General features: G+C 47.1%; 1 protein-coding gene and 1 long non-coding RNA gene across 2 annotated transcripts; both read right to left on the bottom strand.

Moving 5' to 3' along the window:
* Positions 1-3,029: 3,029 nt before the first annotated feature.
* LOC147014232 (uncharacterized) lies at positions 3,030-3,572 on the bottom strand. The gene is made up of 2 exons (XR_015050433.1): positions 3,195-3,572; positions 3,030-3,069 (listed from the first exon to the last, which is right to left on the bottom strand). It is a non-coding gene; the product is annotated as an uncharacterized LOC147014232 (long non-coding RNA).
* Positions 3,573-6,107: 2,535 nt separating this feature from the next.
* LOC147014233 (uncharacterized) lies at positions 6,108-7,566 on the bottom strand. The gene is made up of 2 exons (XM_085850596.1): positions 7,422-7,566; positions 6,108-7,296 (listed from the first exon to the last, which is right to left on the bottom strand). The coding sequence occupies exon 2, from the start codon at positions 7,191-7,193 to the stop codon at positions 6,108-6,110; it is 1,086 nt and encodes a 361-aa protein (XP_085706722.1). The 5' UTR covers positions 7,194-7,296; positions 7,422-7,566.
* Positions 7,567-20,900: the final 13,334 nt, after the last annotated feature.

The following is a 20,900-nucleotide window of genomic DNA, read 5'->3' on the forward strand; positions in this document are numbered from 1 at the left end:
GCCGGCATGCGAACGACCGCGTTTAACCAATAGCGGCCGCTTCGCCCACCAAACGGACAATCTAGTCGAGGCTTTCCGGATCAACGCCGAAAACCAGCCACGGGTGTGTGTTTAAGCACACCACAGCCTAGTCAATATTCTACCTGCGCTACAGGGTCAATCGCCGAATTGTCGATATACCTAATTAATCGCGCGGGCAAACTACCGAGAGACTGTACCTCAACGGGGCCGCTTGGAAACGAGCCGCTTAAGCAGCTCGCTTCGTTTTGGGATAACCGAGCAGGATATTTATCGCGCAGCCCCGTTGGACCCGATCACTTTATCGGTTATTTAAAAACCAACTATATTCCGAATGCAGAACGGCAGTTCAATTCGGGAAAAGGACGCAATGAATGGGTTAACATTTAAACAAGCACATTTATTGAATAAGTGGCACATATGCAGTCATGCAGTCATGCAGTCATGCAGTCATGTAATCAAGCAAGGAAAGACATGCATGCAGTTTGCAATCGACAAAAGTAAACAAAAGCACGCATGCAATTATGTAACATGCAAGGGATAAACCACGAGCAATGCAAAATAACTACTACCGTTCTATAAATTACGTACACTTATACAGTTCTACTTACGGACATGGCGCCACAACATTCATTCAAAAGCAAGGAAATACCCCAGGACAGACGAGGGGTAGACTGGACCTCTTGGGTCTTTATGTCACGGAGCTGTGATGACCGCAGAAGCTCCGCGAGGCCGGGCTGGTTACCTTCACCTTCCAACTCCCTCGCTGGGGCGACCCACGACGTCCCGTCCCCACGGCAGCTGTCGTGACCGCGGTCCGGCCCAGGCCCCGTCTGACGGCCTGGTGATTCGGGCCAAGCTGGCAACCCCTCAGAGGAATGAACGGGTCTTATGCTCTTTCAGAGTTGATGCTCTCTTTAAGAGCCCGTCCGCCCCTCAGCGCGGCTCGGACTGTCCCGAAGCCCGATCACCTTGGATCGTTCGATGCTGGCGGCGAATTCTCTCCGGTTCTCCCCACGTCCCACACGAATGCGCAGTTCTGCATGGCACGGCTGGCCTGCTGTGCTCTCCGTCTCCTCGGCGAACCCAGACTTACACTGCCCTCCACTGGACTCGAACTTCGCTCTTCACACCACTCCAAACCCCGACCGACTTGCTGACTTCGCGCTCTGCGCGCTTTTTTTATAGGGTTCGTGAGGCGAGATTTGATCTCCGCTCTTTCACCTATGACCCCCACTGGCTCCGCCCCTCTCAATCTCCTGATCTGAATTCCCAGGCGAAGCTCAGAGCGAGCGGACGTGGTGGAGATCATCGACGCTGAAGGGAGAGCAGACGTGATAGAAATCACCGTCGCTGGCAACGAGGAAACCCCCGCATTTGTTTGCAGCGATCTTGCCATGGCCGGCGCAAAGATGGTGGCGCCCGCGGAGCCGAAGGTGAAGTGATGTTGTTCATTGTTGGGTATTGGGGAAGATGTGGTTTAGGAGATGGTGGCTGTGGTTGGCAATGTGGAGGAGGTGGTTGTGTGAAGGCAGTTGTGAGAGCGATGTTGGTGGAGGAGGTGATTGTTTTGAAGCGGTTGATGAGAGCGATGTTGGTGGAGGAGGTGGTTGTTGTGAAGCGGTTGATGAGAGCGATGTTGGTGGAGGAGGTGGTTGTTGTGAAGCGGTTGACGAGAGCGATGTTGGTGGTGGAGGTGGTTGTTGTGAAGCGGTTGGTCCAAAATAACGATAGCAAAAGAAAAACGGCTAAATCAACGATCACAGCCCAGCACACGAATAATTGCCCGTTAAACATCGGTGGGGAAATCTATCTGAACACAGACTTATCGACATAACTGATCTATGGACCTCTTTGGTGCTCTGCGAATTTCCACAGCCGTAACAATATATATATATATATATATATATATATATATATATATATATATATATATATATATATATATATATATATATGTATATATATATATATATATATATATATATATATATATATATAACTATATATATATATATATATATATATATATATATATATATATATATATATATATATATATATATATATATATATAGTTATATATATATATATATATATATATATATATATATATATATATATATATATATATATATATATATATATAGTTGCGAATTCGCGCCCGCCGGCGTGCGGACGGCCACGTAACTCGGATCGCGGCACGTCACCCACCGGACGGACAATTCAGTCGTGACCCTCTTGGAACAACGCCGGAGCTAGTCACGGGTGGGCCTTTCCACCTCACCACGATCATACCAATCGGCCACCCGCGTAGGATAGGGTTGTTCGCCAAACTCGACCTACCTAAGTACCCACGCGGATGGTAAACCGGGCGATCGTACCTCGCCGCAGGTCGACTCCGGACACGAGCCGCTTGGGCGGCCCGTTCCGTACTATCGGGATAACCGAGCGGTGTTATCGTCGACCTCAACGGTTCAGATTATTTACCGGGTGTTTTGCACCCACTACGAACCCTTTACGTGAAGCAGGATGGAGATTCAATTAGGAAAAGACGAAGCAAAACGGGAAAACAGTTCACACAATGCATATTTATTTCCCCGCACACGGAAAGCACGTATATACAGCCATACAGTCAAAATGCACATAAAGCAACCAAAACAATAAAAGCAACAACAACGCAGAGTTAATACTGACTACACGCACACATGGCAACACTTGTACAGCTTTGCTTTACAGACGGCGCCAACACGCATTTACACAAAAGCAAAGGAAAGAAGCCACCCTCATAGACAAGGAGGCAGACAGGCCTGTAGGCCAAATGTGCGCATGACCTGGAGGAGCGGCCAGGTCCGCGAGACTGGGGGGGTCCTACCCGCGTCCTCGTGATGCGTTGGCGGGCGAGCCGCAAATGTGGCCGCGCGGCTGTGCCCCGACTCTGTGCTCCTTGGCGGGTTTCGTTGGCACGACGTTCGGGGTGGGAACGGTGAAATAAGAGCGAGAGATGAACCTTCAGAGTTTAGGCTTTATTCCATTTGATTGGAGCCGCTTCTGTGGGCACACCGGGGAATACAGGTTCAGCTAGGAGTACATAAGCAGTAACGTATACATGTGCAGTTAACCATTGCAGACTAAATCCGCGTAAGCACGGAGTTCGATATAATCTCCATTCTCACCAGTCAATGAGCACCTTCAGTTAACGAGCATCAAGTGGACAGCCGATGTCAATAGCAATGCCCCGGGGACAATCACTCGTGCCGCAGAGAGACCTCCCCTTATACGCGAGATGCACAACATGTGATCCCGCGTCATGTCCCTCGATTCACGTCAATTCACCACATTCTCCCCACCTTTAAAATGTAACTAGGGGCCCATCTTACACACCATGATTGCTTTAGCACTATAGGAGTATACATTTCAAGCAACGCGGACTAATTGATCTACAGAAGCATACATGCCAAGCAGTGATTATTTTGAGTTGTAGGAGCATGGAAATGAGCATCGATATATGATATAATGGGCATATAGGAGCATGAGCAGCGAGAATGCCGATAATCCCCCTTTACAGATTGAGTCGTCGAGGGGCCTTATTCGTCGACCTCTCCGGGAGTAAACGGCAGTTTCACTTGAGGGAGACTCCCGATCCTCTTGGTGAGCCTCGACTTGTGCCGGGGGATGACTCCTCGATCGCTCTCGGGTGGAACGCGGCAGCCCCGTCGCCTGGCGGAGTTCCTGGGGGAAATGTCAGAAGGAGGAGTGCCAGGAGGTGGTGTACCGGCGGGAGGAGTACCTGAGGGAGCCAGATGGCGAACCGACACAGTGGTCTCCCTGCCATCCGGGAGCCTGACATGAGCATACTCTGGATTAGTGTCAATGAGTTCGACCCCCTCCACCAGCGGTTCATACTTGCTTTGTCGTACCGGGGCGTTTCATGAACACTGTACCGGGGTGGGTCAGCCAGTTGGGCACCGTTTGACCGTCAACATAACGTCGTTGGTGAGTAAACATACGTTCGTGAGGAGTGGCATTTGTGGACGTGCAGAGCAAAGAGCGTATGGAATTCAGAGCGTCAGGAAGAGTAACCTCCCATCGCTCGGGGCCCAGTCCTCTCGATTTCAGCGCCAGAGTTACGGCTTTCCAAATTACTCCATTATACCGTTCCACCTGCCCGTTTCCCTGTGGGTTGTAACCCGTCGTTCGACTAGTTGCTATGCCGTGCTCTAATAGGAATTGTTTTAGCCCGGCCGACATGAAACACGGCCCTCTGTCTGAATGTATGTACGAAGGTCTCCCAAACATAGCGAAGAGGTCAGAGAGACATTTTACGACAGTGCCCGAGGTCATATCCGAGCACGGAAACGCGAAAGGGAACCTTGAATATTCATCAACAACGGTGAATATGTATCTGTTGTCTGTTTCGGTCGGTAGGGCCCTTTGAAGTCGATGTTTAGTCTCTCGAAGGAAGTAGCCTTGATCAGTCTGCCAGAAGCCGCGCCATAGAATCTGGGTTTTAGTTCAGCACAAACAGGGCATGAAGCATTCATTTGTTTAATATCTTCAACAGAATAGGGAAGATTTTGTCTGCGTACGAAATGTGCCATCCTGGTTACCCCTGGGTGGCACAGAGACACATGGAGGTCTTGCAAAGCCCTGACTGATTGTTGCCGAACTGTAGACCCGGGAGAAGGTATCTGCAGCAGGGTTTTCCTTCCCGGGCCGGTAAACAATGTCGTACCTGTAGCAGGCTAGGTCTATCCGCCATCTCATAATTTTTTCATTCTTAATTTTCCCGTTATTTTTCCCATCAAACATGAAAGCCACGGATCGTTGGTCCGTAACGAGCGTGAAGTGGTTTCCCAGTAAATAATGTCTCCATTTACGCAGCGCTTCGACGATGGCGTACGCCTCCTTCTCTATTGCCGAGTGTCTCTGCTCGCTTCTAGAGAGAGTTCTCGAGAAGAAAGCGACCGGCCGCCCAGACTGATTAAGTGTTGCAGCTATGGCGTGATCAGAAGCATCTGTTTCCACTACGAAGGGCACCGAGCTGTCGATCGATAAAACCACGGACTTACTGATATCATCCTTGAGATCATTGGAAAGCTTTTACGACAGCGGCATCTGGTGGAAAGTTTTTGCAATGCACTAGGGGATGTATTTTCTCGGAGTATTGCGAAATCCATCTTGCATAGTAAGCGAACATCCCGATCACCCGGCGCATTGTTTGCAAGTCCTGAGGTGGTGGAAGCTCACGGAGCGGGGGCAATCGCTCAGGATCAGGCTTAATTGTGCCGTCGGCTATTGTGTAGCCGAGAAGGTCAATTGACCTTGCCGAGAATACGCATTTCTCGTAGTTGAGAGTCAGATTATATTTTCCAGCAATGCTCAAGAATCTGTCCAGATTCCTATCATGTTCCCTCTGATCCCTACCGCACACTGTGACATTATCCACGTAAACAAAAGTGTCTTCGAGGTTTTCATCTGAGATGATGTCGTCCATAACCCGTTGGAAGCAAGCTACTCCATTCGTGACACCGAATGGTATCCTTCTGAACTGGTAGAGGCGCCGCCCTGCCTGGAATGCAGTGTACGGTTTGTCTTCCTCTCGGATGGGAATTTGATGATAGGCGCTTCGCAAGTCGATGGTACTGAATACCTTATAGTGGCCACGCGTTCGACCATCTCATCTATGCGCCGCAGGGGGTAGGCGTCGAGTTGGGTGAAGCGATTGACCGTTTGGGAATAATCGACAACCATCCGTTTCTTATGGTTCTGACTGCTGGTTACTAACACCTGTGCGCGCCATGGCCGAATCGCTCGGTTCTATAATTCCCTCCTCCAGTAATCGCTTGGTTTCCGAAGTGATGAAATTCATGTCAGCAGTGGTATATCGCCGCGATTTGATCGCTATCGGTTTGCAGACCGGCGACAAGTTAGCGAACAGCTGGGGGACGTCACCTCCGCGGTGGTCAGCGCATTTAAAATTAGACGAGGCTTGCTTCCTCCAAAGGGTATTTCGACGCTCGTGTGCTGCTTGAGGACATTATGACCCAGAATTACGTCTGCGCACAAATCACGAAGCACCAGCACCTTTACATCCCGATCGTGTACCCTTTTACGTCCAATTCAACATTGCAGTACCCTCGTACGCGGGATTGTAGTGAGGTGGCGGCCATGCATACCGTATTGTCAGTCGGGTGGATTACCCATTTCCTGCCCTTCACTAGCGAGCTGTTGACGAAACTTTCAGAGCTACCGGTATCAATCAGTGCCTCAGCCATATGCCCGTTAATTCGTACGTTGATGATAGCCTTGGATAGATTCCCCGGGGAGGCTGCAGTCAATTTATTTTGCGAGTAGAGAGCCGCAGAAGTGGGTTTATTCCTCCTTAGAGTAGATTTACATACCCTGGCATAATGCCCTTTCTTGTCGCAATTCATGCATGTGGCATCTCTGGCGGGACATTTTTGACGAGGATGCCTTTTGTACCCACAAAAGAAGCATTTACCGACCGGAGCAGTTGCTGAGGAGTTCGACGAGGTCTGGGTATCCGGCTCCTCGGGTGTTTCTCCATCCCTCATGTCTGGCTGTGTCTGTGCCAGTGGGGTTCCTTGGGTTCCCATCGTAGCAGCGTTCATGAGCAGCATCGGTGTCCCAAATGACTCAGATTGCTGCTGAGCCGTATCCATCGCTCGAGCCTGATCGACTACCTTGTCAAGAGTGGGTTGCGCTTTCTCTAGTAAGCGTTGCCGTATGTGGGTTGATCTGAGTCCTTGGATGAATGCCTCCCGGGTCGCTTCCTTTCGGTGTTCCTCGGCGCTTACCGCCCGGAAGCTGCAGTCTTTTCCCAGCTGATTCAGAGCTTGCAGGAACTGATCGATTGTCTCCCCGGCTGCTTGCTTGCGTGTGTTGAGAAGATGTCGTATGTATACCTCGTTCTTGGGCTTCACGTAGAGCGCCTGCAGCACGTCGATCGCTGCTTCGTAAGTGTCGCACCCCGAGAAGAGCCTGTACACGCCGGGCGAGACATGATTCACGAGAGCGGCAAATTTGTCAGCTCCCTCCGCGATGATGGTCAGATAGTGTGAGAAGGAGCAGAACCAATGTGACCATTTCATTTCTGCGTCAGTCGCGTTCGGGTCTGCGTCGAACCTCTCTGGTTTGTAGATCTTGTCCATCTTTGGTTGAGAGAGCCGAGAAAAACAAATGGAATAAATTGAAATAAGAGCGAGAGATGAACCTTCAGAGTTTAGGCTTTATTCCATTTGATTGGAGCCGCTTCTGTGGGCACACCGGGGAATACAGGTTCAGCTAGGAGTACATAAGCAGTAACGTATACATGTGCAGTTAACCATTGCAGACTAAATCCGCGTAAGCACGGAGTTCGATATAATCTCCATTCTCACCAGTCAATGAGCACCTTCAGTTAACGAGCATCAAGTGGACAGCCGATGTCAATAGCAATGCCCCGGGGACAATCACTCGTGCCGCAGAGAGACCTCCCCTTATACGCGAGACGCACAACATGTGATCCCGCGTCATGTCCCTCGATTCACGTCAATTCACCACAAACGGGGCCCCCTTTTGCACTATCTCAGCGCGGGGGAAAGGGGGAATTGTTGATGCCCTGGGGGAGGAGAATGGCTGGCTGGCTTGGGTCCCGCGACGAGACGAGCGATTTCCCCACACCGTAACCTCATCGCCGACCTCCGTCCTCGCCTCGGACCCGAGCTCCTTTGCCTGCAGTTCCACCACGCGCACTCTCCTCACCTGACCGACTCGACTCTGCCACTCTTTTCAGTTCCGCACTCTCCTCACCCGACCGACCTGACTTGACTCACAATTCGCCTTTTTTTTTCGGCGGGCAGGAGAAGCCAGAATGCAAATATTCGGATCAGAATGACCTCGGGGGCATAGCCACGCTCGCCCATTGGTCGGAGGAAACGGGGGCGTGAACCTCCCCTGATCCTAGAATTTGCATATATCGACTTCACACACACGCGCCTGGAGGCAGGGCCAAGCCGCCCCGCGCTCGCTAATTGGACGGAGGAAAAGTGGGTGTGTAGCGTTTTTGATCCGAATTTTCCCTCGGAAAGGCCGCTATTTGCGCTCGCGGCTCGGTGTGTTCGGCACCAATCGCTGAACGGGCCCGAGACAGCCCGACGTTCAGTGTTCACAGGTGGTGTGGGAATGGCCGTAGAAGGAGAGGTGAAGGTGGTGGAGGGTTTTCGGTGGTGGTTTGATGGTTATGGTGCCGTTTGGGAATGGCGGTGGTGCGATGATGTGGGAGCATAGATGGTGGCGGTGGCGTGGTTGTTGTGTGATGGCGGTTGAGACGTGGTTGGTTCAAAATAAAGATAGAATAGAAAAAATGGCTAACTCAAAGCGTCGCAGCCCGGATGAATCACATAATTTCCCTCTATACAACGGGTTTGGGCTAACTACACATGTACTTACAGAGATATCTCACCTGAGGGCCCTTTATGGTGTACTGCGAATTTCCACAGCTGTAACAATATATTTGTGTTTTTGTTTGTTTTGCAGGTGAAATAATTAGGACAGAGAGAGCAACCACACTCAGCATTGAACTCATCAAGAGATTGAAACAGCCAATCAGAAGCATGCAAACACAGGGAGCTTCAGTTTGCAGATTAATTAGTCATAAAAATATACCAAGTATAATTCGTATAATACAATATAAATCGTAAAAACATGATAAACAAAACATTTTTATGAATAAATAAAAACATGTTCAATGGTTGCTTGGGGACACAGTGCAGCATGAAGCAAATACTTAAAAAAAAACAACAACAAAGAAGACAGTTTCATTATGGTATTTGAATAACAGTTTGATTCACTGGTAAATGGGGTGGACATGTTATATTTAAGGAAAGGTGTGCATGATTTAATGTTTTGTCAAATAATGGAATGCGTGATGAGAGTGATGAATATGTGATGATACATTAAATCCTCACGCGAGAAAAGTTTGAATGCTGTCATTACATTGCTGGTTGACTGACTGTCTGGATGCAACTGAGGTTGTGGATCGACTGATGTGGATACGTGACCAAGTTGTGGATTTACCGTTTGAAGGGGTTCTGGGCTGAAACAATCAAAACCTCGAGGAAGAACGATGACTAGCTGATCATCCAGGTCGTCGAGAGACAATTCAATTGCTCACAGATTAAGGCTCTTACTTTTGGTAAACTATCCCATTACTCAAAGGGTGCTTGGGTCACCCTCCGCCCACCCCCCCCCCGCCTAAAAGTGACACACACACAATTACATTTTTACTGTGCAAGTCTGTCCCATCTTTGCGCTCCCCCACCCCCAACCCTAAAGCATCTATCACCTCCCCAACCTCAAGCCTTCAAACACCACCACACTCCCTCCCCCCAACCCAAAAGACACACACACACACAAACACACACACACACACACACACACACACACACACACACACACACACACACACACACACACACACACACACACCACATGCAATTCTGACAACTCAAGAAAAAAGCCTCAGCCTCCCTCTCCCAACTCTGTCCCATATTTGCTTCTCCCCCCCTCCCCTCTTGAAGTCCTCAAGTAGGCAAGTCCTCACTCTTCCCCTCCCAACCCTGAGGCATTGATCCCCTCCCCACACTCAAATCTTCAAACCCCACCACACCCCCGGTCCTCACAGCCATCCCTCTTCCAAAGCTGTCCCATTTTACTCTTACCCTCCTCCCGCTCATAAAAGCAAATGGACATTCCCACATCAAAACAGTGGACTATGTAACATCTTCTTCTCCCCTATCATACTCTCACCAACTTCACAGAAACCCATCACAATTTTATGAGAAAATAGTTGGAAATAATAGCAAACCTTCATAACCACAGTTAAAGCACTGCTTGAGAGAAAGTATTGTTGAGGGTATATTCTAAAGGGGAACTCGAGTGGTTCCTAAATTGGCGGCCAGACCTTAGAACTTATGGGTATGGTCAGGTAAACTGTCCAACCAATGGGTGGAACTCGTACGCATGCATGGATGGACAGACACATATAGATAGATAAACTATTTTGAAGTTTACAATAAAAATAAAGTTGAACAAGTCTGAAGACGACGATGGTTCACGAGCGGTATTTGACGATGTAGATTGTTTCAGAAGTCAATGATGAGACAATGTGATAATGTTTGACTAAGTTATAAAAATGATCAACATGATGTGGTACGAGTGACAGGTTATTAGCTGCAAAATGTCGAAAACCGGTTTCGTTCAACAACTTTAAAAAATTTGACCTTTGCATAACCTTTAAAGGTCACAAAACAATGTTGTGGACATTAAAATAAGGAAACATGATACGTGCTATAGCTTATTGGAGTTAGTTCGTCGAAGAAGGTCGAAAACCCGGTTCGATTCCCACAACTTTGAAAATTTGACCTTTGTGAACTTTAAAGGTCAAAGGTCAAGGATTATGACCTTTGGTGCAAAACTTCCTGTGGAACATTCCAGGAACAATATATCATCATATAGGCTATATGGCATTTCGCACTCATCGGATTATCCATACTTTGATGAAATCAGCGTAAAAATAAACTTGAAGGGGGTGCCACTGGCAAGGTGATCGAGATAGAGCAAAATGGTTTCAAGACTTTAGGTGGGGAATGACCTCAAGATTATGCATAAAAAATATTGTCATCCTCGCTCTCAAAGTTTGGGCGGTCGTAATTTCAATTTTATTTATGTCGATTTTTTTAATGTCAAAATTCGAAATTTTCTAAGTTCGTGACCTTGTGGCCTTGACCTTGGGACGAAAATGAAAAATCGAGTTCTGTGTTGCTATGCAGATGCCATTGGGCTAACCGAATACCGAAACGCCTGCCAGATTCGACAAACCCCTCAGAGAAGATGCAAATTGAAATCGGCTACCCCCTAAAAACACATGTGTTTTGGGCGTGGCTCCACCCATAATGGGTGCATCACGCCCATTTTCAGGAAACACAACTAGATCATGATATATACCTCCCACCAAGATTTTGTCAGGATCGGATCAAAACCCACGGAGCTATGCTCAGGACAGACATACAGACAGACAGACAGACAGACAGACAGACGCACAACAATAATGAATATAGTGGTCACTTATTTTTTTTTTCGTGAACCAATGCTTTTTTTCGTGAAAATATTTTTTCGTGAACCAATAATCATAAAGGTTGTGTTTGCAATGTCATCCGACTTCCGGTTTTGAAATATTTTCACGTGTTAGTCGAATGTGCTGCTGTCGCTTCCACCTCGTTATAGCTTAGTTTACTGAACCGGATTTGTCGTGCTTTTTCTATGACGTATTCGTCCCTGTTAGGCTACGAGCTTCTGTGGTTTGTTGGTATTAGAGGGAGCAAGGCTAATTGTGAACTTTAGCAAGGCCAGGGACCCGAGAGATGGAAAATGTATGATAGCAGTGTCACTCTTGGCCTTCTCTGTTTTATCACCTCAAATACAACCCTGCCCCTAAGGTCACCAGTTAGATTTTTTCATCCAAAATGTATCGGGTCATTGTCAGTTTGTTATATAAAGAATGTATGAAAGGATTTTCACCAAAGTTTTGTATCTTGTGGGCAAGCATATTAAATTCCTCATCTAATGGTATAAAATTATTCACTCGTCATAAATATAATAGCCACAATTAACTTTCAATATGATCGAAATAAGAGCCCAAAGCCGCTCAAAATGAGTTTTTTTTTCAATCATATAGTTTTTTTATTTAATTATTTAAAGACATTATGCACCCAAATAGCATCATTCATCAATGATTTGTCCCAGGAGCCCTTTCCCAACATTTTGATACCATTTGCAATCTTATCCGACATATGTTGACGAGTATATGCACCATTTTATACACTGACCCTCAAATTACAAATCTCACCAATTTTGCGACTGAAATTGGAATGCGACGCAGATGGCAATATTGATCCAAAATTATGAAAAGTTTGGTGACCCAATGACTTTGTATGAGGTAGCTACCATATGGTACATAAAGTTGACAAATCCAACTACAACATGATGCTACATTGGTGCTGTGACCAGAGTATTCCCAGAAAATGATCGTCATTGGTGTCAATATTATTGTTTCAAAAACATGGTTAACAATGAGCAGAAAATGATTATCACCCACCTCTCCCCCAACCTACCCCTCCCCCCCCCCCGATTGAAATTGGGAGCAGTGAAACGTTACTACATCACATCTGAACACAGGGGTGCCTTTCTTGGTCAGATGAGGGAAATGGTGAATGGCAACATGGAAGATGTGGAGCTTCATAAGACAATAATCGGGAAATATGAAGACGCTGTATCAGCAATACTAAATCTGATCCAGAGCTGTGTGAAACCCTTCACGATGTCACATGATCTCATCAGTATTTCCACAGCAAGAACAGCTCTGCAGGAGATAACCTCAGATCTGAAGAAGGCTTGGGAAGTCAGAGACAGGTGCTATACCAACTTCAAAACTGAGAGACTTGAGAGCAACCCACCGATCAAGAAATTCCATGACCCAATGAAAATGAACAAACTGAAAACCTTCAGCAATCTGTGCAAGAAGAAGGAAATCAAAAGCAATGGCAGAAGAGTTATTAGCCCCTGTTGGACTTGGTCGGAAATGGGGGCTTATGGATTTGGACTCGATTTTTTTGTGTCCGTGCGTGCGTGCGTGTGTGCATTCGTCCGCAACCATATATCGGGCATCTACAGACCGATTTTATTCACATTGGAACAATGACAACACATGATGGAATACATATGCACGTCATTTTTTTTTTGACATCAGATCCAAGATGTCCGACTGGTGGCATTTTGATTGTTAAAAAATCCCAATGTTGATCACATCCTCAACCATTCTCAGACATGCATTTACTGATGTTCAAACTTGGCACAAAGATAAGAAATGATGGCTTGGCTTTCATGTGCATGTCAGTTGTTTTTTTTCCAAATCAGATCCAAGATGGTCAATTGGTGCCATTTTATTACTTTTTTGTACACCATGTCGAGGCTCATGTAAGAGCAAATGCACAGAAATATATAACAAGGCAGGAGACAAGAGGGGTAGGAAAGGTAAACACAAAGTCCATCCATCCATCAGGACCATAATCTGTGCAGAGTGTTGGTGCTGCCTAAGCAGTCTCCTTGGCCAATGGACACAATCCTGGATGGGTCGCCACTCCGACACAGGATACCAGCAAGCTGGCACTCATTTTGTCAACGACAGAACGATGACAGGCAGAGTCAACCCCACCTGGTATTAATTCAACAGAAAAGTAGGATTTGAACTCAGGATCCTAGGATCCAAAGCCCACCACCCTAACCATTAAGCCAACACCAGGCATAATAAGCACAAAATAGTGGGGAACAAAGGCAATAGATCGGTGGAAGGGAGAGGGATGGGGTGGGCTACACAGAGTAAGCAAGATGGGACTACAAGAACTTTCAGGAAGGAAAACAGGGAATTTGAAGAAGGTGGGTTTGGGGTGGATTAATGGGGGTAGAAAAAAAAATCAAGATTTTGGATGGCGGAAGATATAAGATGGTGGTGAACAGATGTTTTGAAGACCTGGAGGGAGGAGTGGGATTGAAGAGAGTGTGGGAGTTTGTTCCAGAGGCAGGAAAAAAGAGGAATGAAAGAGTGAAGGTGAGCAGTTATTCATGATTTTGGCAGTTTCACCAGAAGGGGTTTTTTGGCAGACATTGAGCACCCTGAGGAAATATAGGGGGGACAGATGACAGACAGAGCCAGGGGTGGAGGGGGGAGGGGAGGCAAGGCAGCAGAGGAGATGGCAAAAAACAGAAAGACCACCGACCTGCCTCCAGTGTGAGAGTGAGAGACCCAAAAATTCAGCTTCATCATGGGAGATACCACTGATCCTAAAAGCCTTGGTTTCCACAGCATGAAATTGAGCTAGGTGTGAGGCAGGAGCACCACCCCAGGGGAGAAGGGGGGGGGAGGGGGGAGCAGTACTCCATCAGACTGTGTATGAAAGCTTTGTACGTGGAAAGAAGCTCAGGTGTGCCAAGGGAGGACTTTGCATGATGGAGGATGTCCAGTCGGTAATTGGCTTTGGAGACCAGCTTGGAGAAGTGGCTTTGCCAGGAAAGATCACAGCAGATATTGAGACTCAGAAGCTTGAATGAAAGGATTTCTTCCAGAGGATTGTTGAGAAAGTAGATCGGGGGAGGTTCCAAATGGTCCTTTCAGGGAGACATAGTGATTGCCTGAGATTTGTTAGGATTGAAAGACATATTCTAAGTGTTTGACCAGCTTGTGATTTTATCCAGTTTTGCGGAGTGAAGAGGCTGCTGCCTGCTGACTAGAGGGATGAGAGATGGTACGGCAGAGTGTGGAGTCATCAGCAAAGAGATAGAGATTTTCCAGAGAATCTGAGAGATCATGGATGAAAACCAAAAAAAAACCAAAGGGCCAAAAACAATGCCTTGAGGACCTCCAGTCTGGATGAGAAGAGAAGAGGAGATGAGACTGTGAGAGGAGAGGAAGTCCACGAGCCATGACTGGAGATTGCCTTGGATACCATAATAAGACAGTTTGGTGAGCAGTGCGGGATGCCAGACCATATTGAAAGCTCGTGATATGTCTCGGAAGATGGCTCTGATCTCAATTTTGGCATTAAGGACCTCCATCCATTGATGGGAAAGCAGAAGCAGCATGTCCAGGGTTGAGTGACCTTGTCTAAATCCAAATTGACAGTCGAAAATCAAGCCATTGGAGAAGAGGAAGGATTTGATGCCACAAGCAATTATGGATTCCAAGACCTTGCCGATGATTGGGAGCAGGCTGGATTGGTCTGCAGTTGCACGGATCTGTTTTTGCACCTTTTTATAAGGTCATCTCTACCGAGATGACCTAATAAAGCCGGACAAAATGTCCGTCCGTCCGTCAACAATTTTTCTTTCCAGTTTTGATGAAACTTAGTTTGTGGGTAGAGTTCGATGAGGTGTTGCACAACGATATAACTTTTGTCCGGGTTCAAGGTCAGGGTCAAGGTCACAAGGTCACGTAAGTTATAAAAATCGCCATTTTCAAAACCTATCTCGTCTGCCATTCTACAAGATATTCGGCAACTGTTTATTGATTATGATAGTAAAAAATATTATCTTGTATCTAACCAGACAGATTTTTAAATTTCCGTCTCGTTTGGCTGCCACGTAACCTGGAAGATGGTCAAAAACACCTCCCAGTACAATGAAAACTTTTTACTTCCGGTCTTGATGAAATTTGGTATGTGGGTAGAGGTCTGAGTGATACCCAACGACATATTTTTTCCCGGATTCGAGGTCAGGGTCAAGGTCACGAGGTCACGAAAGTTGTGAAAGTCGCCATTTCAAAACCTATCGACTCTGTCATTTTAGGAGATATCTGGCAACGGTTCATCGGTTATGATAGTAAAAAACATTATTGAGATGACCATCACCCCCACACGGGGGTAATTTTTCAGAGTGGTAATGTTAGCTGATTTCCAAGCAGATGACAGATGACCCTGAGTAAATGAGAGGGTGAATAGAACAGAGAGAGGGTGAGGAAGAGCAGCAGAGCAGGTTTTTAGGACACGTGGACTGATGCCGTCTGGACGGGTTGCAGAATCTGAGTCGAGGTTTGACATCAAGCTTTCCACCTTGTCAGGAGAAAAGGACATATAGTACAGGAACAGCTGGATGCTACTGGGTAAGGTGGGTAATGAAAGTGATGGGTGTGGGACACAAGATTTAGAAGAAAACATGGAGTTTAGGTATTCAGCCTTTTCAATTGCAGTTTCAGCTGTGCAGCCATTTGAGGTAATGTAGGGGGAATTTTCAACAGAAAGACTTAACTCGATGTCACCAGGATTTGGAGGAGGGAGACAGGTTTGAGAGTTCAGAATTGAGATTAGAAAGATGGTGTTTCCTGGCTCTCCTCAGTGTAGACATACCCTTGTTCCAAGCTTTGTGGAAGTGAATGTGATTGCCTTCAGTTGGATTTTCTTTCCATGAGGCGAAGGCAAGTTATTTCAGGACAACAACCTTGCCACAAGCTTTAGTGTACTTCAGGCAGAAGGAAGGGTTAGACAACTGAAGACGAGATGGGATAAATCTGGACTTGAGAGAGAGAGCAAAATTCTTTGAATGAATTCCCAGGCTGAATTGATGTCAGAGAAAGGAGATGAGATACGAGTTCAGAAGTTTGATGGATGCTTGAAGACCCTGTCTGTCGGCCTTAGTGGAATGCCAGACTTGATGGCGCTGAGATGGTTCTCTAATAACAGCCAGAGATGTCTACTTTGACAAGCATGTGGTCAGATAACCGATTGGAACTGAGGAAAACATTCGATATTTTCAAGGAAATTTTCAACATCGGATCCAGAAGAGTTTGGGTATCATTGGTTGATATCCGGGTCGAGAAGTTGATAAATTGTGTCAGTCCCAATGAGGCACAGAAGTCTTTTGCTGAAGTGCCATGTCAGGTGAGAGAGGTACCCACACCTGGCCAACTGGCATGATGACAATTGAAATCACCACATATGAGGAAGAGAGAGTTGGGATGAGAGGATAGAAGTTGGTCCATGTTTTCAAAGAGTGAGATGTAAATGGAGTCATCACTGTTTGGTGGACGGTACAACACACACATAAACATGAGGTGGGACTGGAGGGAAAGCTGTAGCCAGAGGTAATCCTGTGAGTGTGGGGCAGTGATGGCAGAGATCAGTGTGAGGAATAGTCTTTGATGAAGAGAGCAACTCCGCTGCCAGGACAAGGCTCAGGTCTGTCATACTGGAGGAGGAAGTAACCAAGGAGAGATACTCGGGAGTCAGAGACATCTTGAAGGAGGAAAGTTTCTGTTAAGCAGATTATGTCTGGTTTGTCATTGGCGACCTGTATGGAAAGATCTGTCAGGTTTGAGCAAAGGCCTCCGATGTTTGAGATCCATGCTGTTAATGAAGAGGGAGGTGAGGAGGCTTTGTGTGCAGGGAGGGTAGGATGAGGGAGGAGGGGGTTGTGTAAGGAGAGTTGTTGAAAGAGTGTGGGGGATTGCAGACCAGCTATGGGAGAGGGCCAGATGAGGAGAAAAGGCTGAGTGGTGATGGCTTGAGGTGCAGTGGGGAGAAATAAGAGAGGTGGCAGAGGGCAGTTGAAGATTGGGGGAGGTGGACTAATGAGATTGAAGAGAGAGGGCAGGGGAAGGAGGCAGCTTTGTGGATGTGAGGATGGCAATTTTGAGGAGGGGGAGTGAGGGGAGATTGGAGGGAGAAGGGTGAGGGGGAAATTTTTGAGAAAGGTGAGAGGGAAGCTGAGAGAGGTAAGAATGTGAAGGTTGCTTTGAGAGGGAGGGGTGAGGGGAGACGATGAGAGCACGCATGACCAAGGTGCAGGAAGGTGATGGGAGAGGTGTGGAGAGGGGAAGGATGAAACTTGGTCATGTTATGGTGAAGAGGGAACAGACAGGGGAAGTACAAGATTTGAGGGGTTTGGAAGAGGGGAGGTGTGCTGAGAGGAAGGAAGGAGCATATTTGTGGTGATGAATGCACTGATTGAGAGAGTGAGATATCTGTTAGGTTAGAATGAAGCCTGCAGATGTGAGAACACCTCACACTCTGGGACAATAGAGGAAGAGCTGATACTGAAGGAGAAGACAGTGAAGAGTAGAGGTAGGATGACAGGCAAGATTGGATGGATAAGGAGAGGGAAGATTTAAGTAAGTGATGTGAATTGGCACTGAAGTTGGAAAAAAAAGGACGATTGATGGAAAACGAACATGCATTACAAACTGGGATTTTAAAATTTACTTATTTTTTTTACTGATTTACAATTTATGTTATTGACATTATAAACTGGGATGTTTTTTTTTTAAGTCAGAGATGCGATTAAAGTCAATACATGAGGGTAACCTTCCAACATCAGATTGCTGCAGTGTGTGCCAGGGTGGTGCTAAGGTGTCACCACCAGACGGCGGTCACCTTGGGTTAACATGTGGTGGTCCATTTGGGTGGGTGTCTGGAATGTCCTATCCCTAAGAGAGGATGATCACCTGTCTCTGATATCATCTGAGATCAAGCATTTGAACATCGGTATTGCAGTATTCTCTGAGGTTCGGAGACCGGATAATGGCGAGATGATGGTGCGTGGTTAAACCTACTATTGGTCTGGTCGTTCTGATGGTTAGTATGCCCAAGGAGTTGATGTAACCATGTCCAATTAGCTGACTCCAATGATAATTGAGGTAACACTGGTCACTAAGCACATTATGAGACAAAGGATTCGTCACTCCTTTGGTGTCATTTCCCAGGTGTCTGTATCTGCTCCGACTGAGGCGAGTGATCTCACCATGAAAGACACATTCTATGCTATGCACGAGTCTGTGGTTGATCAGTGCCCCAGGTGAAATACTCTACAAGTGTTGGGGGATTTCATTGCATTGACTGGAACTGATAGGGATGGTGATGAGACATGTGTTCTTCCCCATGGGTCTGGAACTGTGGACCAGAATAGCATGAACATCCTTGACTTTGCAAGAAGTCATGGACTTACGGAGGCTGGTTTATGGTTTCAGAACCCACAGGCTCATTCCTGGACTTGGTATTCCAACGCTGGTGGTGTGTCAAAGGAGATTGACCATGTGCTCCTTCATGGTTGCTGGAGTATGATCCAGAACTGCAGGGTCGACTGAAGTGCTCAGTTCCTCAATACCGATGACAGGGTTGTTGTATCTCTGAAGTTACAGCTTAAATCCAGGAGAATGTTACCATCCCAGCCTTGGCTGGAATTGGCAAGCTCAAGGATGAGAGGGTAGCTGAGGAATTTGCAAAAAGGCTGAGTGAGGATTTGGGGGTCTGGGTGCTTTTGGGAATCCTGAAGAGTTGTGGAGTGCCTTCAAGACCACCATCATTGATGGATATCTTGGAACTCACCATCGGGCAAAGAAGAATTTTGTCTCTCAAGGGACATTGAGTACCAATGACCAGAATTGAGTACCATTGACCAGAGTTGCAGGGCCAGGCTTAATGGCAAAACTCAGCTGTTCAGCGAGTTGAGTCATAAAAACTGTACGTGCGGTGAGGGTGGACAAGGAGGCCTATGTGCAAGGAATCTGTGAGGTGGTAGAGCATCACCTGTGGTCAAGTGATTCTCACCCTGCTTACAGGGGAATTCATGCATTGCATTCCTGCACGCCAGCCCCTCAGTGTACTGCAGTTCGAGAGGAGGCTCTTGACAGAGGAGTCAGAAATGAAGGCCCACTGTGCCGGCTACTTTGAGCGGCTGTACCAGGCTGATCCAACAGCTGTTGAGTTAAATGCCAAGGGTGTTACTATACCTCTTTCTGGCTCTCCAATCAACTGTGGTCCACCATCATTTGTGGAAACACAGGCTGTGATGAACCGGTTGAAATGGGGTGAAGCTCCTGGGATTTGTGGCATCCATGGTGAACTTCTCAAGGCTGGTGGAAATGTACTCATGTCATTGCATGCAGTTCTCTGCTCTTCCTGGAACACAGGCATCATTCCAACTGGCTGGAAGAAGGGCCTTGCCATCCCTCTCTGGAAAGGGAAGGGTGATCGCCAGGACTGCAACAACTACCAAGCGGTGACGCTGCTCTCAGTGCCGGGCAAGGTCTTTCCTCGGATAATTCTTTATGTGATTCGCCTCCATCTGCTTGAGAACCAACACCGAGTGCAGTCAGGCTTTACACCAAAGAGGTCAACGATTGACTGTATCCTTGCCTTTCAGGTCCTCACCGAACATAGATGAGAGTTTCAGCAAGGTCTGCTTGCATCCTGTATTGATCCCTGCAAAACATTCGATTGAGTGGATCGGGATGCCCTCTGGACGATTCTTGGTCTTCGTGATGTGTCACCAAAACTGATCAACCTTATCACTGAACTATACTCTGGAACTGAGAGTGCTGTGAGATGTGGTGATACCATCTCTGACTTATTTCCAGTTGTTACTGGAGTACGTCAGGGGTGTATACTGGCCCCCATACCCTTTTAGCGCTTGTATGGACTGGATTCTGTGGAGGATGTTGGAGAGATCCACCTGCTGTGTATCGTTTGCAAATGCCAAGATCTCTGACCTTGTTTTTGCAGATGATGCATTCATCATTGCGGAGACTCTGGATATGCTTTTGGAGGCCCCTCAAGGTGCTGATTGAGGAGTCGGAGCCGCTGGGATTAAGGATTTCCTGGGTCAAAACTAAGATCCAGGCTTTCAATGACATCTTCGATGCTGCTATCTTGTCTGTACCTGTTTGACATGAGGATGTTTTGAGGTCACGGAGAGACTCACTTACCTTGGCAGTGATATTCATGTCTCTGTAGGCTGTGAGCCAAAGGTCAATGGAGGCTGTGAGCCAAAGGTCAATGGAGGCTGGGTCTGGCCTGGGGAGTCATGGATTCATGTGATTATGGGGTATGGTGCTGTCGGTACCTGTGCAGGAAGACAAAAGTCCAAGTCTTCAGGTCCTTGGTGCTTCCATTCTTGCTCTACGGATGTGAGACTTGGACTCTGACCAGGAATCTGAGACAGAGACTGAACTCCTTTCATACCATGTCTCTTCGGAGATTCCTTGGCTCTCACTGGTTGGACTTTGTGTCCAACGAGTGGTTTCTGAGAGAGATTCAAATGAGATTTGTTACCCGCATAGTCATCGAGCATCAACTGTGTCTGTATGGACAGGTGGCTCATTTTCTTTATGCTGATCCTGCTCATCAGATTCTCTCAGCGAAGGAGCCTCATGAGTGGAGGAGGCCAATGGGCTAACTATGTGCCTCGAAGTTGCAGCAGGTTGATCGTCATCTCAAGGAGATGGTGATGCGCCAGGCGTCTGCCTGGGGGATGGCCAGATGGAGACCCGTGGAGTA

The sequence above is a fragment of the Eptatretus burgeri genome, chromosome 13 (assembly GCF_056783735.1).
Source record: "Eptatretus burgeri isolate ZD-2024b chromosome 13, Ebu_testis_v1, whole genome shotgun sequence".
Lineage (NCBI taxonomy): Eukaryota > Metazoa > Chordata > Myxini > Myxiniformes > Myxinidae > Eptatretus > Eptatretus burgeri.

Excerpts from the sequence above, each read along its gene's own strand:
- LOC147014233 (XM_085850596.1), bottom strand. The coding sequence starts at position 7,193 with ATGGACAAGATCTACAAACCAGAGAGGTTCGACGCAGACCCGAACGCG.